Source organism: Aquarana catesbeiana, linkage group LG04 (genome assembly GCF_042186555.1).
Source record: "Aquarana catesbeiana isolate 2022-GZ linkage group LG04, ASM4218655v1, whole genome shotgun sequence".
NCBI lineage: Eukaryota > Metazoa > Chordata > Amphibia > Anura > Ranidae > Aquarana > Aquarana catesbeiana.
Window position 1 is genome coordinate 616,519,798 of NC_133327.1, and position 20,181 is coordinate 616,539,978.

General features: G+C 41.7%; 1 protein-coding gene across 1 annotated transcript in view; it reads right to left on the reverse strand.

Annotated features, from left to right (window-relative positions):
• The window catches only part of LOC141140787 (calpain-13-like), a 124,840-nt gene that overhangs the window by 30,004 nt on the left and 74,655 nt on the right, over positions 1 to 20,181 (reverse strand). Inside the window, exons 13-17 of the mRNA XM_073628285.1 lie at positions 18,079 to 18,233; positions 12,533 to 12,544; positions 7,824 to 8,026; positions 5,662 to 5,689; positions 2,719 to 2,769 (exon numbers count right to left, since the gene is read on the reverse strand). Coding sequence (XP_073484386.1) covers positions 2,719 to 2,769; positions 5,662 to 5,689; positions 7,824 to 8,026; positions 12,533 to 12,544; positions 18,079 to 18,233 — 449 coding nt within the window. The remainder of the gene's footprint in view (positions 1 to 2,718; positions 2,770 to 5,661; positions 5,690 to 7,823; positions 8,027 to 12,532; positions 12,545 to 18,078; positions 18,234 to 20,181) is intronic.

Genomic DNA, 20,181 nt, shown 5'->3' on the forward strand with positions numbered 1-20,181 from the left:
TTTTTTTAAACTCAAAGGTATTTTAATTATTTGAATTAAAATTTATCAAATGGGTTTTATCAGTGGCGGAACTAGGAGTTGTATTTGCGGGAGGGGGGGCTGCAAAGGTCGCCACCATGGAGGGGCCCCAACAAAGCAGGAAGAAAGCCTACTGCAGAACATGGGGTTGGTTCACACTGCTGTGACCCCAAAGCAGTACAACTCGCTTGCGATTTCCTTGTGACTTCCTTGTGACTTGCTTGCATTGTAGAAAATAAAGGGTGGAGTAAAGGGCCTCCGGATCAGTGGGAAGAGCCCTGAGCTCGGAGGGCAGGGCCCAGGGCTCAAAGTGAAGGTCCCTGGAACCAGAGGAAAGGGCTCCGGGACCAATGGAAAGGGCCCTGGGACCAGTGGTGGCCCCTCCATAGAGGGTGCATGGGCGCCGCCTCCCCTATCCATGCGTCTAGCCCCCTGATCTACATATCAAAGCCCCGGACTATGGCTTCCAATGCGGGGTTGGTGTTTTTTTTAAGCACCTGATTGGAGGCAGAGGCTCTAATAGGCTTCAAAAAAGGGTGGCCTCGGGGCGCAGAGCATTTCGCTCTGATATTACCCTGTTGTGTGACGATAGCGAATTAATTTTCACTATTATCACACTAAAGTTCCTCCCTGCAAATCAGGAGGCAGATCGTGCAACCCCAAAAGAACTCACCAGCCACCACTGTCCGGGACTGATGGAAAGGCCCAGGTGATCAGCTAAATGCTTCATGGTTTCTTGCTCCAGTGCCCTGAAAGTTCTAGTTACGCCTCTCAGTTTTAGCAACCTTTTTGCCTATTAATATCCTGAGACTCAACTAATGTTCCATTTTATTGTATGAAGGAATCTATTTGGAATTTTAAAAGAAGGATGCAGGTATCATATATGCAAGTAACTAGGGATGCACCGATACCAAGCATTTGCGTGAGTATCAAATGCTCCCAATACCGAAACCGATACTTTGCGATTTGCTTCAATACAAAATTAATGGGCACAAACTGCACTGCAAGGAATCACATGTGATTTGAACATGAATGCGGTGCGATTCCTATCCAAATTGCATGCAATTTCCCCCACCGCTCCTGTGTATGTGTGTGTGTGTGTATAGAAAGGGAAATGCTCCATCTGGTGGCCAGTTTATTAAAAATGTTAGAACTCACAGTACATACATACATAGTATCTGGCTAAATGCAAAATCTTCATAGGTGTCCCGGTCTCACTGATGATAGCAAACGACAGCCGCTGGAGGTGCTCACAGGGCTGGAGGAGATGTAGAGGCGGTCTGCCCCCAAGCTGACATCACTTCCGCCCTATACCCACAGGGTCCTGGAACTTCTCCTCTAGCCCTGTGAACACCACCAGCGGCCGTGATTTTCTATCATCAGTGGGACCGGGACAACGATGAAGATTTTGCATTTGGCCAGACATGTACTGTGAGTGCTAACATTTTTAATAAACTGAGCACTAGATATCGCCTTTCCCTTTCTATACACACACAGGAGCAGTGAGGGAAATCGCATACAATTCAGACAGGAATCACACTACATTCTTGTTCAAATTGCATGTGATTCTTTGCAGTGTGATTTACGCCAATTTTTTTGTATTGACGCAAATCTCAATGCAGAGTATCGGTACTCGGTATTGGCTACTTGTACTCGCCGGTAAAAAAACAGGTATCGGTGCAACCCTATAAGTAACCATCTAGTAATCCATTGAGGAGTTGTTGTAGTATTGTATCTCTAAAAAATTAAATATGAGCTTATATTTTATGACCACATTTTGTTCTTGCAATGGGCTGCTATCTGTACAGTATAAAAACTAGACATGTGCACTGCCAAAAAAAATCATTCATTTTAGTTTTCGCTTCATTTGTTTTTTGTTTTGTTTTTTCCTTTCTCAGGTCATTCGTTTTGGTCGCAATTCTCAAATTCATAAATTCGAAAATTTGGAAATAAGAAAGAAAATCCAAAAATTTGAAAGAATAACTAACTAACTAATAATAACTAACTATTAAATTATAGGTATTGGAATTTCCTTTCAAATTTGTCTGTTAGTGGACGTAATGAATACAAATTTATCCAAAGTTACAAATTATCCGAAATAACGAATGCCATATCTAAACAAATAGAACTGAATGAATTAATAATAAATAATAATAATAAAATGTTTTTTTATTATTATTGTTATTTATTATTATTAATTTGTTACATTCCATTAGTTTAGATACGGCATTCGTTATTTCGGATAATTTGTAACTTCAGATAAATTCTTATTTGTTATGTTGACTAACAGCCAACTTTGAAAAAAAATTCCAATACCTATAATTTAATAGTTAGTAATAGTTAAGTGATTATTAGTTATTAATTCAGATTTTCAAATTTTCGGATTTAAGAATTTAATAATTTATGAATCTTCAAATATACAAATTTACAAATTTTTGGAATTTACGAATTTATGAATTTTCAAATATTCAAATTTACGAATATTTGGAAAAATTCGTTAAATGGGTTTTTGTTCATTTGGATATTTCCAAATGAACAAATTTGTCGAAATTCGTTAAAAAACTAATTTGAAACTAATTGCACATGTCTAATAAAAATTGCCTCTTTGCTGCCTATAAACTCAGGCCTGCGGCTCCTAACTGTGCATCTGGCCGTGTATACAGTGCAATGTTTGGAAAATATACAGAACATAATTGTTACCTTATTGGCAGAGTGCCTGATGACATTTTCACATGGATGAGGTTCGGGTTTCTGAGATAAATATAAAGGGGTTAGAACAATTGTGAAAGGTATTTTTAAACCATAAAATGAACAAGAAAAATGTGTACTGACTTTTGCACAACTGAGCTGTCACTGACCTGGAACGAGTATGACATTCAGGAGTTCTAATTTTATTCTGGGGATCCAATCTGCATGCTTGCTCCAGGTCAGTGACATAGAAAGTATTGAAGCCAAAGGCAGCCAGGCAATTTGCATATTCAGAATAAATTTAGCAATAATAATTATTTTTCTCTCATTATTGGTGAGTTTTAAAGTGTTTATCTCCAGCATGTAAACGGAACTGCCATGTACAGCTCAACTTACACCCGCAGCAAGGTCCCCGCGCGTCGGGATGACTGACTCCTGTATATGCGCAGGACCGATGTCATCCCGTTCCAACCAATGTAGATGCCCAGCAGAAGATGTTATCGCCGGTGAGGGATGGGGGTCATTGAAGGAAAGGTAAATTGATCTCTGCTTTAAGCTCCCGTTCACACCGGTGCGTCTTGTCATGCGATTTGACAGTTCCATATCTCATGACAAGTTGCAACCCCATTACTGGCAATAAAACCATATATATCACCACGACTCATGTCAAAGCGATTAGGAAAAAGGTTCCTACACTACTTTTTACAGGTTTAATTTAGATTTGCATAGACTTCTGCAAATCGCCACGGATGTGCGGCTTTGAAATTGCACTGAAGTAGCACAATTTCAAAGCTGTACTGGTGCTAAAGTTAAACTCCAGGTGGATAAAAAAAGACATAGATTAATGCAGTCCTATAGTCATGAATCCATCATGATATGCTTTAAGGGAAGGAGAAGCAGCACAGGTTGCTGATCAGTTTATGCGTTGACAGGGAGCATTTTCTGACAAAGATCAGAAATCAGAGTGAGATGAGTGCATCACTGTGCTACTTTTCCTGTCACTGTCCATTCACAGGCTGGATGCCAGTTCTTGACAGCCTAGGATCACAGGAAATGGGTTAAATGATGCTGGCTGCCATTCAAACTTGAAGACTGAAGACATCTAGTGGAAAAGCAGTACTGTAAGGGATAGCTCTGGACTGAACAGCAGTATTGCAGCAAAATCTGTTTTTTTTTTTTTTTTTTTTGTATCAAATCAAACTCCTACTTTGCAATACTGAATTGACTAGAGACCTGCTAAAAACTTTAAAGTCCACAACAGAGACACTAGGAAAAACCGTTTACTTTGTTTTTTAGGTGTCAAAGTTCTTGCATTGAAATCTACCTACACCCCCCAAAAAAGTGCTATTTCTAAGAGCTTATGCCTATAATTTTCACTATGATTTTCATGTTTGCCCTGGGGATATTGAAGAAGTAATCCAGAAAGTGGCATGATGATGATTAGAAAGGTGTGTAAGCTGCATTGCAGCTTTTAAAACAGAGTTGAGGGAGGCCAATCTGTTTAGGCTCCACTCACACCTAGGCCATTTCCAGAAGACATTGAAGACATTACAGGCATAACCCACTTTTAAGTACACAATGGGGTTTATTTACTAAAGCTGGAAAGTGCAAAATCAGGCTCACTTCTGCATAGAAACCAATGAGCTTCCAGGTTTTATTACCAAAGCTTAATTGAACAAGCTGGGGTTAGAAGCTCATTGGTTTCTATGCAGAAGTGAGCCTGATATTGAACTTTCCAACTTTAGTAAATAAACCCCATTGTGTACTTAAAAGTGGGGTATGCCTGTAGTAAGTTTTTAGTATAGACCAGTTAAATTAATAAGTATCACTTTAAAATTTTGGTGAAATTTTGCCAAATCAAAAATCATTACAGTCTGTAGAGAAGACAAGTCAAGTTTATTTAAGGTGGTTTTTAAGGCGACAATGGGCTTTGAAAGGCCTCTGGGAGTTTTTTCTTTTTGTTTAAGCCTAGGTTCACCCTGACAGCGAGATTGACATAGTGCAAGTTGATTTCATACCCGCATGTCAGTCTGACTTCGGGAGCGATTTCAGAGACATCGGGTTCCTGCACAGATGTCTATACAAATCAAACCCTGAAGTCATCAAAAGTAGTACAGCAACGACTTTTAGGAATTGGTGCGACTTGGACCCATTCAGACAATGCCATTGTGTCAGCATTGGACCGATTCGGACGGTGCCATAGTGCCGGCATTGGACTGATTCAGACAATGCCATTGTGTCAGCATTGGACCGTTTCGGACAGCCGCCGATTTGGCATGCGATTTGACATGTCAAATTGCATGCCAAATGGCATCAATGTGAACCTAGGCTTAAAGGGAGTTTTTAATTTTATTTGATGATGCTAAGAAAAAAAGTGTAAAAAAGGGTCTTAATTTTCTGAAAACAGTACACAATGTATATGTGTTTTTCCTTTATTTCTCGGGTATTTCATTATTATAAAAAAAAACAATAACCTTTTTTTTTATTCACATCTTTTGTTCCTAGCTTTAAAAGGTGATTGATTTTCTTTTTTAAGACACAATTTGTGAATTTCAACAAAACAGTAATTTGGGCACAAAATCAAGTTTGCTGAAATTTTCCACTCATCCAGAATTGTTAGAACATAATGTGCATTGAGAGTTCAAAATTTTTAAGAGTCGCATTGTGTATGTGGGCTCCTTCTCTGCGAAAATATAAAATAAAGTTGTAGAGATGTCCTATAACCTCTCATTAACTTGGCGCGTATTTTACTGAAATCTTCCGCAATTTCTCTCTTCCTGCATTCGTTACAAATGACTTCTGCAGTTCTCTTTGATGATGCTGGAGAATGTTTGCCGACAATGAATTATTTATCATTCTCAGAGAATCTCAAATAAAATATAATTGCAATCTTTTACTTATTGAGGTAAATGCCAGCAGGGTATTACAATTACACAGTAATGAGCTCATACATACCTTTATGCTTTCTACTGAGCTCAGCTCACTGAAACGGGAAGATTAAAAAAAGAAGGGAAAAAAAAAGGATTCAGAATTAACAAAAGAAAAAAGTTTGCAGAGTGTTGCAGCAATAACGGCTTCCCATCATTTTTTTTTGTTAAAGTAAACTTGGAATGTATAATGATTGTGGGTAATAGCAGGTGGTAATAGATGGAAAGTCATTCCTTTATTAAAACAGCTCAGTCTCCCTCTTAGCAACAATGTCACTTTTTAAAAAAAATATCCAAGGTATAGGCACTTCACCTTCAGAACGCCACCTCCAGTACTTGGTGTCCATCTGACCTATCTCTAGAGTTGAGCATTGGCAGCATGGGGGTTGGAATTAGGTCTATGCCTTGGCATGGATAAGTAGCTCTCAGCACAAGGAACAGGCAGTCTGCAGCACAGGACACCTGCGGATATGATGTAGCTAATTCTGGTGCCAAAGAAGGTGATTATACTGCAGAAGAGGTCAATTTAGAATGAGGGATTCGATTAGAGGGGTTAGTGTAATGCCCTGTACACACGATCGGACTTTCCGACAACAAAACTGTGGATTTTTGTTCGAAGGTTGTTGGCTCAAACTTGTCTTGCATACACACGGTCACACAAATGTTGGGCAACAATTACGAACGTAGTGACGTACAAGACGTACGGTGAGCCGATAAAAAGGAAGTTCAATAGTCATGCACCCCCCTTTGGGCTCCTTCTGCTAATGTTGTGTTTGGTGAGCATTGATTCTGAGCATGCGTGGACTTTTGTCCAACGGGCTTGTGTACACATGATCGGAAAGTCCGACAACAAAATTTGTTGGGGGAACATTTGAGAACCTGCTAGCCAACATTTGTTGTCGGAAAGTCCGACAACAAATGTTCAATGGAGCATACACACAGTCTGACTTTCAGCCAACAAGCTCACATCCAACATTTGTTGTCGGAAAATCCGATCATGTGTACGGGCATTAGGGTCAGTAAATGGGGGGGGGCAGTTATCTTCACTTTTAGGCTACATGCACACTAGGCTTTTAGCTCCAGGAGATTAGCATGTACAACAGTACAAGACCGTGTAGTGCAGCTTTTAAAAACCTTTTATTTTAGTAAGGGGACACCCAAATTCAGGTAATGAGATCACTGTATACCTGCACTATTGTTTACATTTAGCTTTCGGGTGTGTAATCTCCCGACTGATGGCTAAATAAAGCCAGGGATACAGTGCTGTGCGGGAAACAGTCACATACAAAAAGCTTCCCAGCAGAGGCAGGTCCCGCTCTAAATACTGCCATACCTCTGTACGCCTGTTCAGTTGGTCCTAATTACCATCAGTTTCCTAAACAGAGAACTGACCGAAACCCTTTAAGAAGTTGTCACTGCAATAGCGATAGATTCTTAACCACTTTAGCCTGGGAAGGTTTTACCCCCTTAATGAGCAGGCCATTTTTTGCGATACGGCGCTGCATTGCTTTAACTGACAACTGCGGTGTAGCAACTGATCTTGCAGAGTGCAACTGCACTTTTCAAAGTGCACAATTAATTTGTCTTTAGTAAATCAACCCCACAGTGTGCAATGAGGCCTTACTTACTTCTTTAAACACAAAGGTAATGTCTACCACCAAGGCACTTTTTTTTTAGCAATAGAATTTGAGCTTACAAACCACAGAATGGATGAGGAGCACTTTCAGTGGAGGAGATATCCAGACTACTGGGTCGCCCTGAGATCCCCAAATTCCTTGTAGTTTTTTTGGGTGCCAGAAAGAGAGAGTTCCAAGAAGATAGCAGGAGAGACAACCTATAAGGGAAACCTACTCTTTCCCTCCTCTCCCTAACACTGCTCCTACTCTCACCCTAGCAAGTAGGTCTCTGACCCTGATCTACTCCTACACTTCGGTCACGTCGAATGACGCAGAAACCATTATTTAGGCACTTCCACGTCAAGCTGGCCATCCAAATCTCACATAATTTCGACATTCAATATCAGATGCCTACTCTCATCAAGATGGCCATCTGGAGCCCATAATAGGGGACAAATTAGTGCTCAGTGGTTTCTTGACACCGGCACAGTGCAGCCCAACACATGTCTTCATCCACTCTACCTAAAGCTGAAAAAAATAACTAGAATTAGGCTTTAACTATTGTTATATTTACATTGCAGCGTCTTTGCTCCTTAGAAATATCTGAAGCAGAAATGAAGGCTCCTTTTCTCTCTCTGTTGTATACGGAACAACAACATATTTCCCCACTGCCAGCCTATAGCTCATTGTAGCGTCACGCTGTCTGCAAGCCTCCAACTTTGAGAGTTTGTCCTGATTAAAGAAGGAAGCTGGAAGCAGCTCTCGTGTGTCCTGGAACTGACAAATGAGAAGAGAGAAAATAATGTTAAACAAAAATTAACACAACTATTAAGATCTAAATGTATGCTCTTCTCTTCTATGTGTTCACCTGTCTTGTACAGTGTGGTACATACACTTAGCCAGGCTTAAAGTACAACTAAAAGCAAAACTAGATATGGATAGAGTGGCGAGGGGTTAGAACCACTGTTTTTATTGCTGTCCGTGTCCCTGTTTGACAGATTCAGCCTCTGTAATTGTCCTGATCATCAATATCATTGGTAATGAAAGTGAGTACAAATCCAAAATCCCAAGATTTTACCAGAACAGAAATAGAGGGTAAATCTTCTAACTGGGAAACTTGTTCCTGTTATGCCTGTCCCAGAGGGGATTTCTCTTACATTGGAAAGATAACTTCTAATTTCCTGTTAAATCTACAGCACAGAAATTGAAGGGTAAACTCCTTATTAAGACTCACATGGCAAAAAATTGACAGCAGTTTAAACTAATCCCCTATTCTATCCTAAAAGTTATTAAACACTTTGGCTCTGGACACTTTATACTTTAAAACAACACGGTTGTTAAAATGAAAGTTGCCAAAACAATCCGCTTGCCAAAGAAGAGTGAAAATATTCGCCTCTTTTGCTGTTCATGCCATTGAAGATTAACACTTCTAGGAATATTGATTCTGATGGCCGGTTGACAGGAGAAACTGGGGAACTGCGCCGAGAAATGGGGAGATCAATACTCCTGGACGATTCTTTATCAACAGAGCCATGTTCTTTTATGGGAAAATTGTTTTGGCAAATTGCATTTTCATGATTTTCAGGTCATTGCATTTTCATTTTCAGGTCACGTCAGGAACTCTGGGATAAGCAAATATTGTCTAAATACCAGAAGCGTGTGTATACTTGTAGCGGAGACCCTCTTTACCCACCTTGTCCAGCAGTGACATATAATATCCCGGTTTAACATATTCTGGCAAATGGCCTGTGGCGAGGGAGCAAATCTATAGATGTAGAAAGGGCAGCTGGGGAGCGAGCCCACACGAGTGGCCCCATAGAAAATAGCTTTCTATGGAACACTCACAGAAGAGCAGGAACCAGGAGCGTCAACAGGGGAACCGAGAAGAGGGGGATCGGGGCTGCTCTATGCAAAACATGCACCGCCATGTATCCCTGTGATTTCATTGCTAGACTGCTGGCTGTTCCCAGTTCAGCCGCCACGCCTACCGATGACATGTGGACAGGCCCACAGACAGGCCCCCTCCTTTCTTCATTGAAAGTCTATGCCTCCTAGGATATGTGACATGCATATCTGGGGGCACAGCGCACAGTGTGCTTTTCATTCACCTAAGGTGAGTGATGGGAGTTGGGAGACGGGGCGGACTTTATATATATATAAATAAGAGCTAAACAAAAAAAAAAGCAAAGCCCTATTCCTGCAGAAGACGGGAGGAGGGGTGGAGAGGCGGGATCCTCCTCAGTAGGCTGAAGGTCAATTTTAAATTATTGTTACTCTTTGACTTATGCTTGTTACATACCCCTTATCCTTTATTAACATTGTCAATTTATCTTGCATTTTTACAGTAAACTTAATATGCACATTACTGGCTGCTACCTCTACATAACTTGAATCTTGTGGAACTTTATCCCTGTAGAAAAGCTTCCTGTAATAAAGACCAGTTACTGCTGATTCTCTTCCTTATAAGGGGGACTGGTCTCGTATCTGACCCCTCCTGTAGTTTTCTGCAGGCAGTCGGTAGTGGTTGGGACTGTTGGGTCCCTCCCAAAGCTCTGCTCTCTGCACATGCAATGTACAGTACAGTGATGATGTCATTTCTATTTTTAAAAAGTAATATCTAAGTTAGCAAGGGCATTTTTGATGCACACAAAATGGATTTTCGATCTTTTGTGGCTATTGAGAAATACATTTAAATGTCTGGAGTTCAGCTTTAATTAAACGCTTAAGGTCCGCCCTATAGCAGTTTTACTGCTACAGGGCGGCACCTCTATATGGGTGATCTGGCTCTTCTGGATAGAGGCCACGCATGCGCGCCGCCGGCTACTTGCTCCTGCTGTGATCACACACAGCGCAAGCCCAGAGGTAGGTACCATGGACTCGATTTCCGCCGGCACCTGCTGATGATCGAACAGAGAGGCAGAATGGTGGTCTGCCTATGTAAACAAGGCAGGTCGCCGTTCTGACAGGAGGGAAGGTAATGGATCCTGTGTCTGCAAAGCAGGGACTAGGATCCATCTTTTCCCCTAGTAAAAGCACTTCCCACAGTTTAGTAAAACACTGGTTAGGCACACAGTTAACCCTTTGATCGCCCCTGATGTTAACCCCTTCCCAGCCAGTGTATTAGTACAGTGACATTTCTTAGCACTGATAACTGACACTTTTTGGGGACCAGTGACACTAATACTAGTGTCACTGGTCCCCAAAAAGTGTCAGTTAGTGTCAGAATGTTCGCTGCAATGACACAGTCCCTTTATAAGTCGCTGATCGCTGCCATTACTAGTAAAATAAATAAATAAAAATATCCTATAGTTTGGAGATGCTATAACTTTTGCACAAATCAATTAATATACGCTTATTTGGATTTATTTTACCAAAAATATGTAGCAGAATACATATTGACCTAAATTTATGAAGAAATTTTATTTTTATTTTTTTTTTTGTTGGATATGTTTTATAGCAGAAAGTAAAACATATTGTTTGTTTGTTTTTTCTCAAAATTGTCGGTCTTTTTTTGTTTATAGCGCAAAAAATTAAAACGCAGAGGTGAGCAAATACCACCAAAAGAAAGCTCCACCAAAAGAATACCATCAAAAGAAAAAAGACAGAGACTTTGTTAATGGAAGGGAAAACCCACATCAAAATCTCTGACAAATATAAGGAATAGGGTGACCACGTGTCCCGGATTGTCCGGGCTTGTCCCTGAATTCATATTTGTGTCCCGTGTCCCGGGCACCTTCATTCCGGGACAATACAGTGTCCCGGAATGAAATAAGGACACACATCATGGGAGCCGCGATGCCGGTGCCAGTCTGAGCTGGGTGTCACCCTCTGGCGGGTGTCACCGGGGTGCGGGCCACATCCCCACACCCCCATAGCAACGCCACTGCACAGCCACACTAATAAATGGAACGGAAGGGGGGCGGATCTGCTTGGCTCGGGCCGGGACCAGGTCTGCTCGGCTTGGGCAGGTCCACTCTGTTCCGGTGGGGAGCATGTCTGCTCCGCTCAGACAAGCTACACAAACTGCCTCCAGCACCCCAGTCATCTCTGTGGAGGGCTTTGTGTGCCGCGCTGCACGCTGGGAAATGTAGTTTCCAGCGCAGCCCCGCGAATTCACTTCACACTCACATGGCAGACAGGAGGCGCGGAGGGGAGGCTCGTCCCAGGATAGCGAGGACTAAGAAGGGTCCAGCAGAGAGAGCGCAGGCTTCAGGGAACAGCCTACTAGGAAGAAGTGAGAACCGAGAGGGCGGGGAGACAGTCAGAGGCAAGTCCTTATGTTTAAGTATCACACTGTCCATCCCACTGTCCCCCTGTCCATCCCACTGTCCCCCTGTCCATCCCACTGTCCCCCTGTCCGTCCCACTGTCCCCCTGTCTGTCCCACTGTCCCCCTGTCTGTCCCACTGTCCCCCTGTCCATCCCACTGTCCTCCTGCCTCCTGTCTGTCCCTCTGCCCCCCTCTCCGTCCCACTGTCCCCCTCTCCGTCCCACTGTCCCCCTGTCCGTCCCACTGTCCCTCTGTCCGTCCCACTGTCCCCCTGTCCGTCCCTCTGTTCCCCTGTCCTTCTCACTGTACCCCTGTCCTTCCCACTGTTCCCCTGTCCACCCCACTGTCCCCTTCTCCATCCCACTGTCCCCTTCTTCATCCCACTGTCCCACTCTCCATCCCACGGTGCCCCTGTCCATCCCACAGTCCCCCTGTCCATCCTACAGCCCCCCTGTCCATTCCACTGTCCTGACCACTCTGCAGAATGTCAAAAATCATCTTTTTGGGGGGGGGGGTGTCCCTGAATGGCAGTTTACAAATGTGGTCACCCTAATAAGGAATCCATGGGAGATCTGTTACATGAGCGTTCATCACCCAAGTATCATTTTACGACTTTAGAACCCTAAAGTTGCTGTTGATCCAATGAAAACCCTTAGAAAGCATAGCCCAATTTGTTCCAACAGGGACAAAACTCCTTCCTGATTGTTTGAACCAACTGGATAACATTCAAAAGCATTGTTTTGTATAAGTATTAATAGCCATTTATATTGTATGTATTTCGTTCATTTTATTGCTTTCTGCTTGTTCTGGATCTCTGACTCAAAGTCCTGTAACCAGAGAAAGACAGGACATTTTCAGCAAAAGAAGATTTTGCGTTTATGCTAAATATTTCCTAAAAAATTACTAACTACTTCTAGCTATGCCAAGAACAGGATAAATGATGACTTTCATTGATAATCTCCGCTGATGGCTGGTATTTTTCTCAGCTGGCTATTTCCTGAACATTCTTTGTACCTGAGATTCCACCTAGAGAGACAAAGAGAAAAACAAATAGATGATATCATTCAGAGGGCTAGTCAGTAAAAAACACTAAAAAGATAAAATCTCTACTGAAGTGGTCCAATTGTTGACCCTTCTAGTAGCTGCATGGGAGCTGTCTAGGTCCTAAAAGAGGAACCCCACCTCTGGTGCCACAGTTCTGATCTGATATTCTTGTGTGATCTCCTCCCCTCTTTGCTCTTTGTCTCCACTTTTCCTTTCTATTGGTCCTACTTCTTTTAACCTTTAGTAATGTTTACACTTAGCACTACAGACTGTCTACATGCTACTTAATTTATAGATAGGAAGTTCCTAATAAACCTTCTACCTAATACTATGCTAAGCAGCACATACAATAATCTACAGATGGCTGTTAACCAGTTTGCAGTGTAAATTTTGTCAATTAAAATATTTTCGTCTACTAAATTAACGCTATTTTAATCAACTAAAATATAGCTAAAACTAAATAAGTTCAGATGACTAAAATACACTATATTACCAAAAGTATTGGGACGCCTGCCTTTACACGAACATTAACTTTAATGGCATCCCAGTCTTAGTCCGTAGGGTTCAATATTGAGTTGGCCCACCCTTTGCAGCTATAACAGCTTCAACTCTTCTGGGAAGGCTGTCCACAAGGTTTAGGAGTGTGTCTATGGGAATGTTTGACCATTCTTCCAGAAGAGGATTTGTGAGGTCAGACACTGATGTGGACAAGAAGTCCTGGCTTGCAGTCTCCGCTCAATTCATCCCAAAGGTGTTCTATCAGGTTGAAGTCAGTCAAGTTCCTCCACCCCAAACTCGCTCATCCATGTCATTATGGACCTTGCTTTGTGCACTGGTGCGCAGTCATGGGGCCACCCCCAAACTGTTCCCATGAAGTTGGGAGCATGAAATCGTCCAAAATGTCTTGGTATGCTGATGCCTTAAGAGTTCCCTTTACTGGAACTAAGGGGCCAAGCCCAAACCCTGGAAAAAAACAACCCCACACCATAATCCCCCTCCACCAAATGATTTGGACGAGTCAGTGCACAAAGCAAGGTCCATAAAGACATTGATGAGCGAGTTTGGGGTGGAGGAACTTGACTGTCCTGCACAGAGTCCTGACCTCAACCCAATAGAACACCTTTGGGATGAATTTGAGTGGAGACTGCGAGCCAAGCCTTCTCGTCCAACATCAGTGCCTGACCTCACAAATGCGCTTCTGGAAGAATGGTCAAACATTCCCAGAGAGACACTCCTAAACCTTGTGGACAACCTTCCCAGAAGAGATGAAGCTGTCATAGCTGCACAGGGTGGGCCAACTCAATATTGAACCCTATGGACTAAGACTGGGATGTCATTAAAATTCATGTGCATGTAAAGCTAGGTGTCCCAATACTTTTGACAATATAGTGTGTATATCTATCTTAGCATAAAATTAAATATGTTTTTCCATTTCTTTCAAATGCTGATTATAATAATTAAACAAAGAGAGAAAATTATCAAAAATACTGCACTTTATCTTCATAAACATTATCTTGCAAAGTTTAATAAGCATAAAAATGTGATTTTACCTGATTTACTGCTAACAAAACTATCAACAAGAAATCTAAAATTAATTAGGTCTGCAAGTTTTTTTTTTTTTAATCATGATAATTATTGTAGTTGTTATTTCATGTCCTTTTGCCATTTGCAGCAATATTTCACGTTGGCAAACCATCATTTGATAAGGAAGATGAGGTTTATAACCCTACGGACTAAGACTAGGATGCCATTAAAGTTCAAGTGCGTGTAAAAGCAGGCATCCTAATACTTTTAGTAATATAGTGTACAGCTAAAACTAAAACGGCATTTTAGTCAAAGCATGCACGCTGCACTACCACATAAGAACAAGTGGGGGGCATCTACTAGGCTGCTGAAAGGAAAAAATAGTAAGTAAAAAGGCTTTTCTTATTTTTTTTCTCAATATTTAATGTTGGTAATATATTTAGGTAATATGTACAATACCATTACATCCAGTAGAGGTTACAGTTTAAAAAAAATATATACCGGTATATTTTAAAGTTGCACTTCTGTTTGTCAAAAAGGAATATTTTTGTTTGTTTATGAAACTTGGTTTTATTTAAAATGATTATACATTACAATGGCTAAATCTGTGCCTGTACTGCATGTTCAAACCTTAATACCATAAATAATAACGTTATTAGATTTTTACTCCAGGAGTATATAATGAGTTTGGCAACTCTAGAGAAATGCTTAAATAATGCATTACATTTTAACTAAGTCTATTCGATTTTAGTCAACTAAAATGTAGGAGATTTTAGTTGACTAAAATAAGATTAAAACTAAAACAATTCAGATGACTAAAATACGACTAAAACTAAAATGGCATGCAGCAGCGTGCAAAGACATTTTAAACAGTCGTGAACTTCCATCCTTGTGGCACACAGTTTTGGGAAGGTCCTTTTCTATTCTAACACGATCGTGCCACTGGGCAAAGCCAGCTCCATAAAGACATGGTTTGATGAATTTGGTGTGGAGGAATGGTCTGCACAGAGCCCTGACTCTAAACCTTTCTAAACATCTTTGGGATGAATTGTGAGTCTGGTTTTCTCATCCAACATCAGTACCTGACCTCACAGATGTTATTTTTTATAATTGGTGACTAATTCCCACAGACACACCCCACCATTTTCTGGAAACCTTTCCAAGAAGAGGAGAGGCAAAAAACCCTTTTAAAGAATAACCCAATTTGTTTGCAAATGCTCTTTTCCCACAGACACACCCTGAGATTTCCCAGAAACCCTTCTCAGATAGGTGGAGGCTGATAAAATGCTACAAGAGGGAAAACTCCTTGTTATTGCCCTTGGTTTTGGACTAGGATGTCCAAAGCTCATATACTGTAGATGTGAAGGTCAGGTGACCACAAATTTTTGGCAACATAGTGTAGCAGCTGAGACCCTGGGATCTTGGCTGTAACCTTGAGCGCACTGACCCAATTCCCAGGGCCTAACATAGTTACATATAGTTACATATTAGGTGACATCGAAAAAAAGACTTAAGTCCATCAAGTCCAACCTATGCGTGTGATTATAGGTCAGTATATACCTGTATGTTGCTGTCATTTAGGTGCTTATCTAATAGTTTCTTGAAACTATTGATGCCCTCCACTGAGACCACCACCTGTGGAAGGGAATTCCACATCCTTGCCACTCTTACAGTAAAGAACCCTGTACGTAGTTTAAGGTTAAACCTTTTTTCTTCTAATTTTAATGAGTGGCCACGAGTCTTGTTAAACTCCCTTCCTCAAAAAAGTTTTATGCCTATTGTGGGGTCACCGGTATCGTATTTGTATACCATACTTGTGACCCCACAATAGGTGTATACCATATTTGACAATGTGCCATGCTACTGTAAGGCAAGTATCACATTGGGTCCCAGGGAAGTGTCACATTGGGTCCCAGGGAAGTATCACATTGGGTCCCAGGGAAGTGTCACATTGGGTCCCAGGCAAGTATCACATTGGGTCCCAGGCAAGTATCACATTGGGTCCCAGGCAAGTATCACATTGGGTCCCAGGCAAGTATCACATTGGGTCCCAGGCAAGTATCACATTGGGTCCCAGGGAAGTGTCACATTGGGTCCCAGGGAAGTGTCACATTGGGTCCCAGGGAAGTGTCACATTGGGTCCCAGGGAAGTGTCACATTGGGTCCCAGGGAAGTGTCACATTGGGTCCCAGGCAAGTATCACATTGGGTCCCAGGCAAGTATCACATTGGGTCCCAGGGAAGTGTCACATTGGGTCCCAGGGAAGTGTCACATTGGGTCCCAGGGAAGTGTCACATTGGGTCCCAGGGAAGTGTCACATTGGGTCCCAGGGAAGTGTCACATTGGGTCCCAGGCAAGTATCACATTGGGTCCCAGGGAAGTGTCACATTGGGTCCCAGCATGATTTGTTCGGGGAGTGGGCCTTCATTGTCAGTGAAATGTCTGTCTTTGACTTCTCTTAGGCTGGAAAAAAAACCTCTCCCAAATATTTTTTCATACAGCATTAAGACCAAAAGTGGCCATACATTGTTCGAATGTATGGCCACTTTTGTCATTGCTCGAGTACTGTGACAGCTTCCACCAGTGGAATGCAATAGCCCAGCAGGGGGATTCATCTATTCTATCTGTTTAGTGTTAACAAAGGAATATGAACTAAGGCTCAATGAAAAAATCTAATAGTGTATGGACAGCTTTACCTCTGATTGGCTGTCCACAGTAAACACACTATTCCTTTCTGCCAGTTGTAATAAATAAACACAGTGACAATATTAGACACTGATTTGTTATAATGATAACTCAAGGCCACATGTTGATGATAATTTGAATGCTGCAGTGGTTCTGCTGCTTGAGTCTGTAAACACATTAGCAGCTGCGGGAAACAAATCACAGCGGAATGCCCGGCGATAAATTTAAGAGCTTTGAGCGATGAGATCCAGTCAATATAATCAATTCAACATTTAGCCACAACACGAGACTATATTGTATTTCCTGCTGATTGCTGCGTCAGTAAGCAGATTGTTTAATCAGCGTTATGTATCTCCTGTCACAGCTGTCCTGTTCTCCTGCGAGGGCTGAGTAGCTTTATTTGTCTACAGCCTTTCTTTATATAAATTAGCTAAAGAGGACCTGTGTCTTAGTAATAAGTATAGTGCTTTGATGAAGGACTTAGTGCACCTTAAAGTGCTATATTTACAGCTTAACTCTGTGCAAAACCAATGTTGTCTAAATACAAGAGGAATGTGCATCAGTGGTGTCCTTTTTTGTATTTCCCTCACATATCTTCAGTAATCAAGCATGTAACAACTATTACACTTTACTGCTGTAATAAAGACCGGTCACTGCTGTTCTCTCTCCTTGTGCAGGGTGACTGGTCTTGTCTCCACCCCCTCCTGTAGTTTACTGCAGGCAGCCTGTAGTGGGTGGAGCTGTTGGGTCCCTCCCACAGCTCTGCTGTCTGCACAGGTTATGTCTATGTACAGTACAGTGATGATGTCACTGCTACTTTTACAAGATCTTATATGGGTTTGCAAAGGCATTTTGTGCACTCAATGGAGAGGATTTACTAAAGGCCAAAAGACTGTGCACTTTGCAAGTGCAGTTGCACTCATTTTCCCTGGAGCTTAGTAAATGTGGTAAACTTCTGCTGATTTCCATCATCCAATCATGTGCAAGAAAAAATGCTATTTTTTTTATTTTCCTTTTACATGATTGGGTATTCTTTACAAAGTGAAGCTTTACCACATTTACTAAGTTCTGGGGAAAAATGTGTGCAACTGCACTTGCAGAGTGCACAGTCTATTTGCTTTTAGTAAATCCACACCGCAGTGATTTTTTTTTTCCTTTGTGGCTATTGAGGTATATATTTAAATGAATGTTTTTGTGCATGAAGTTCAGATCTAAAAGCAAATTGAATGAGATTAACACTGCCTCTACCTACAACCTTGACCAGAAAAAGATACATTTACCAAGTGATGAAATGGATATATATGTACCTTAAAGACCTTAAATCCAATAGGGAGCCATTGACCTCCAAATTTTTGACGATTCCTGCCACTTTGCATTAGCGATATGACCACATTGCACCCTTTGTTCACCTCATCAGAGGACGTCATGGTTATCATGTATTGGGGGTTCCTGCTGAACAACTCTGAAATGAAAAAAACAACAACATATTTAAGTGTATTTAGCCAAAGTTTTTTTTTTTATAGAGTAGGGAAGGATTAGTACCTCTGTGAAGTTTTTATCTCTAAGTAGATTCACCCTCTGTATTTGTCTGCTGAACATTGTTATCAAGACAGAAAGTCACAAGTAATTCAAAATTTTAGGTTTGTCATCAGAACACGGGGCAAAGGAACATTCTCCAATTCTAGCCCCTGTTCTGGTGATAACTATCTAAGAATGTAATTCCTCTCACTTTGTAAAGATCTATTTATCTATCTATCCATCCATCTATCCATCCCATATTTATCTATCTCTCTATTTTGCGGCCCATATGGGGCGCAGGGGCGCTGCCCCTCTCATCTCCATGCGCCGCCCCTTAATCTCCATGTGGGGCGCTAGACTCTAGAACAGGTCTCTATGAGGTTTTTTTTTAAGCACATGATTAAACCCCGAGGCTCTAATTGACTTCAAAAAGGTTGGGCTTGGGGCGCAGAGCACAACGCCCCGAACTCACCCACTTGTGATATTAGTGAATCAATACAGGAGGCAGATCTTAATACCGGATTAGCCGGGAGGAGAAGCCAGGGAAGCCACGACCTGGATGGGGTAAGTGCGGACCTGGCTGGGGGGTTTGTTCCCCTAGCTCTGGGGTCGGGAACCTATGGCTCGCGAGCCAGATGTGGCTCTTTTGATGGCTGTATCTGGCTCGCAGACAAATCATTAATAAAAAAAATTATTAACCTTAAAAATATAAAACATTCTCATGTATTTCAATATACAGGCATACTCCACTTTTAGGTACACAATGGGATTTATTTACTAAAGCTGGAAAGTGCAAAATCAGGCTCCCTTCTGCATAGGAACCAATGGGCTTCTAACCCCAGCTTGTTCAATTAAGCTTTGGTAATAAAACCTGGAAGCTCATTGGTTTCTATGTAGAAGTGAGCCTGATTTTGCACTTTCCAGCTTTAGTAAATAAAGCCCATTGTGTACTTAAAAGTGGGGTGTGCCTGTATTCATTTCCTACCGGTCATGTTCATGGTTGCGGGTGGCTGGAGCCAATCACAGCTGTCTTCCGGGACAACACTAAATTTTTATTGGATGATGCGTAACATACACGGGTCATTGTGAGGTCAGGAAGTAAACTTCCCTCCTTTTAATCAACTAGTCAGCTAGCTCATTGCAGAAACCCTTTTATCGAAGAAGATGGCTAAAAGAAAAAAGGATGAGAAGTATCGTACTTTTCAGCAGGAATGGACAGAGGAATTCGTCTTTGTGGCGAGAGCAGGTTATGCAGTGTGTCTAATCAGCAATTATAAAATTGCATCGAAGAAATGGTCAAATATAAAGCGGCACTTTGACACACTCCATACTACGTTTGTATCGAAATATCCTGCTGGGGACAGCAGGAAGAAAGCGTGTCAAGAGCTACTGTGCAGAGTGCAAGCTAGTCAGCAGCAACTCCGTGTTTGGACCCAGCAAGGTGACTGGAATTCGGCTAGCTTTGCTGGTGCTTTAGCAATTGTGAGAAACGGAAAGCCATTCAGAGATGGGGAGTATGCCAAAACATTCATGCTTGATATTGTAAATGAACTTTTTGATGACTTTTCGGATAAAGACAAAATAATCAAACGAATAAAAGACATGCCTCTGTTGGCAAGAACTGTTCACGATCGTACCATCATGATGGCAAAATAAACTTGAGGCAACACAAGTGAAGGACATAAATGCAGCACCATTCTTTTCTCTCGCTTTGGATGAGTCAACAGACGAAAGCCATTTATCCCAGTTCAGCGTGATTGCAAGGTATGCTGTCGGTGACACACTACATGAGGAAAGTCTTGCTGTTTTGCCTAAAGAACAAAATCTACCGATGGATAAACTTATTTCGGTGTGTACCTGATGGTGCTCCGTGCATGGTGGGGAAAAACAGA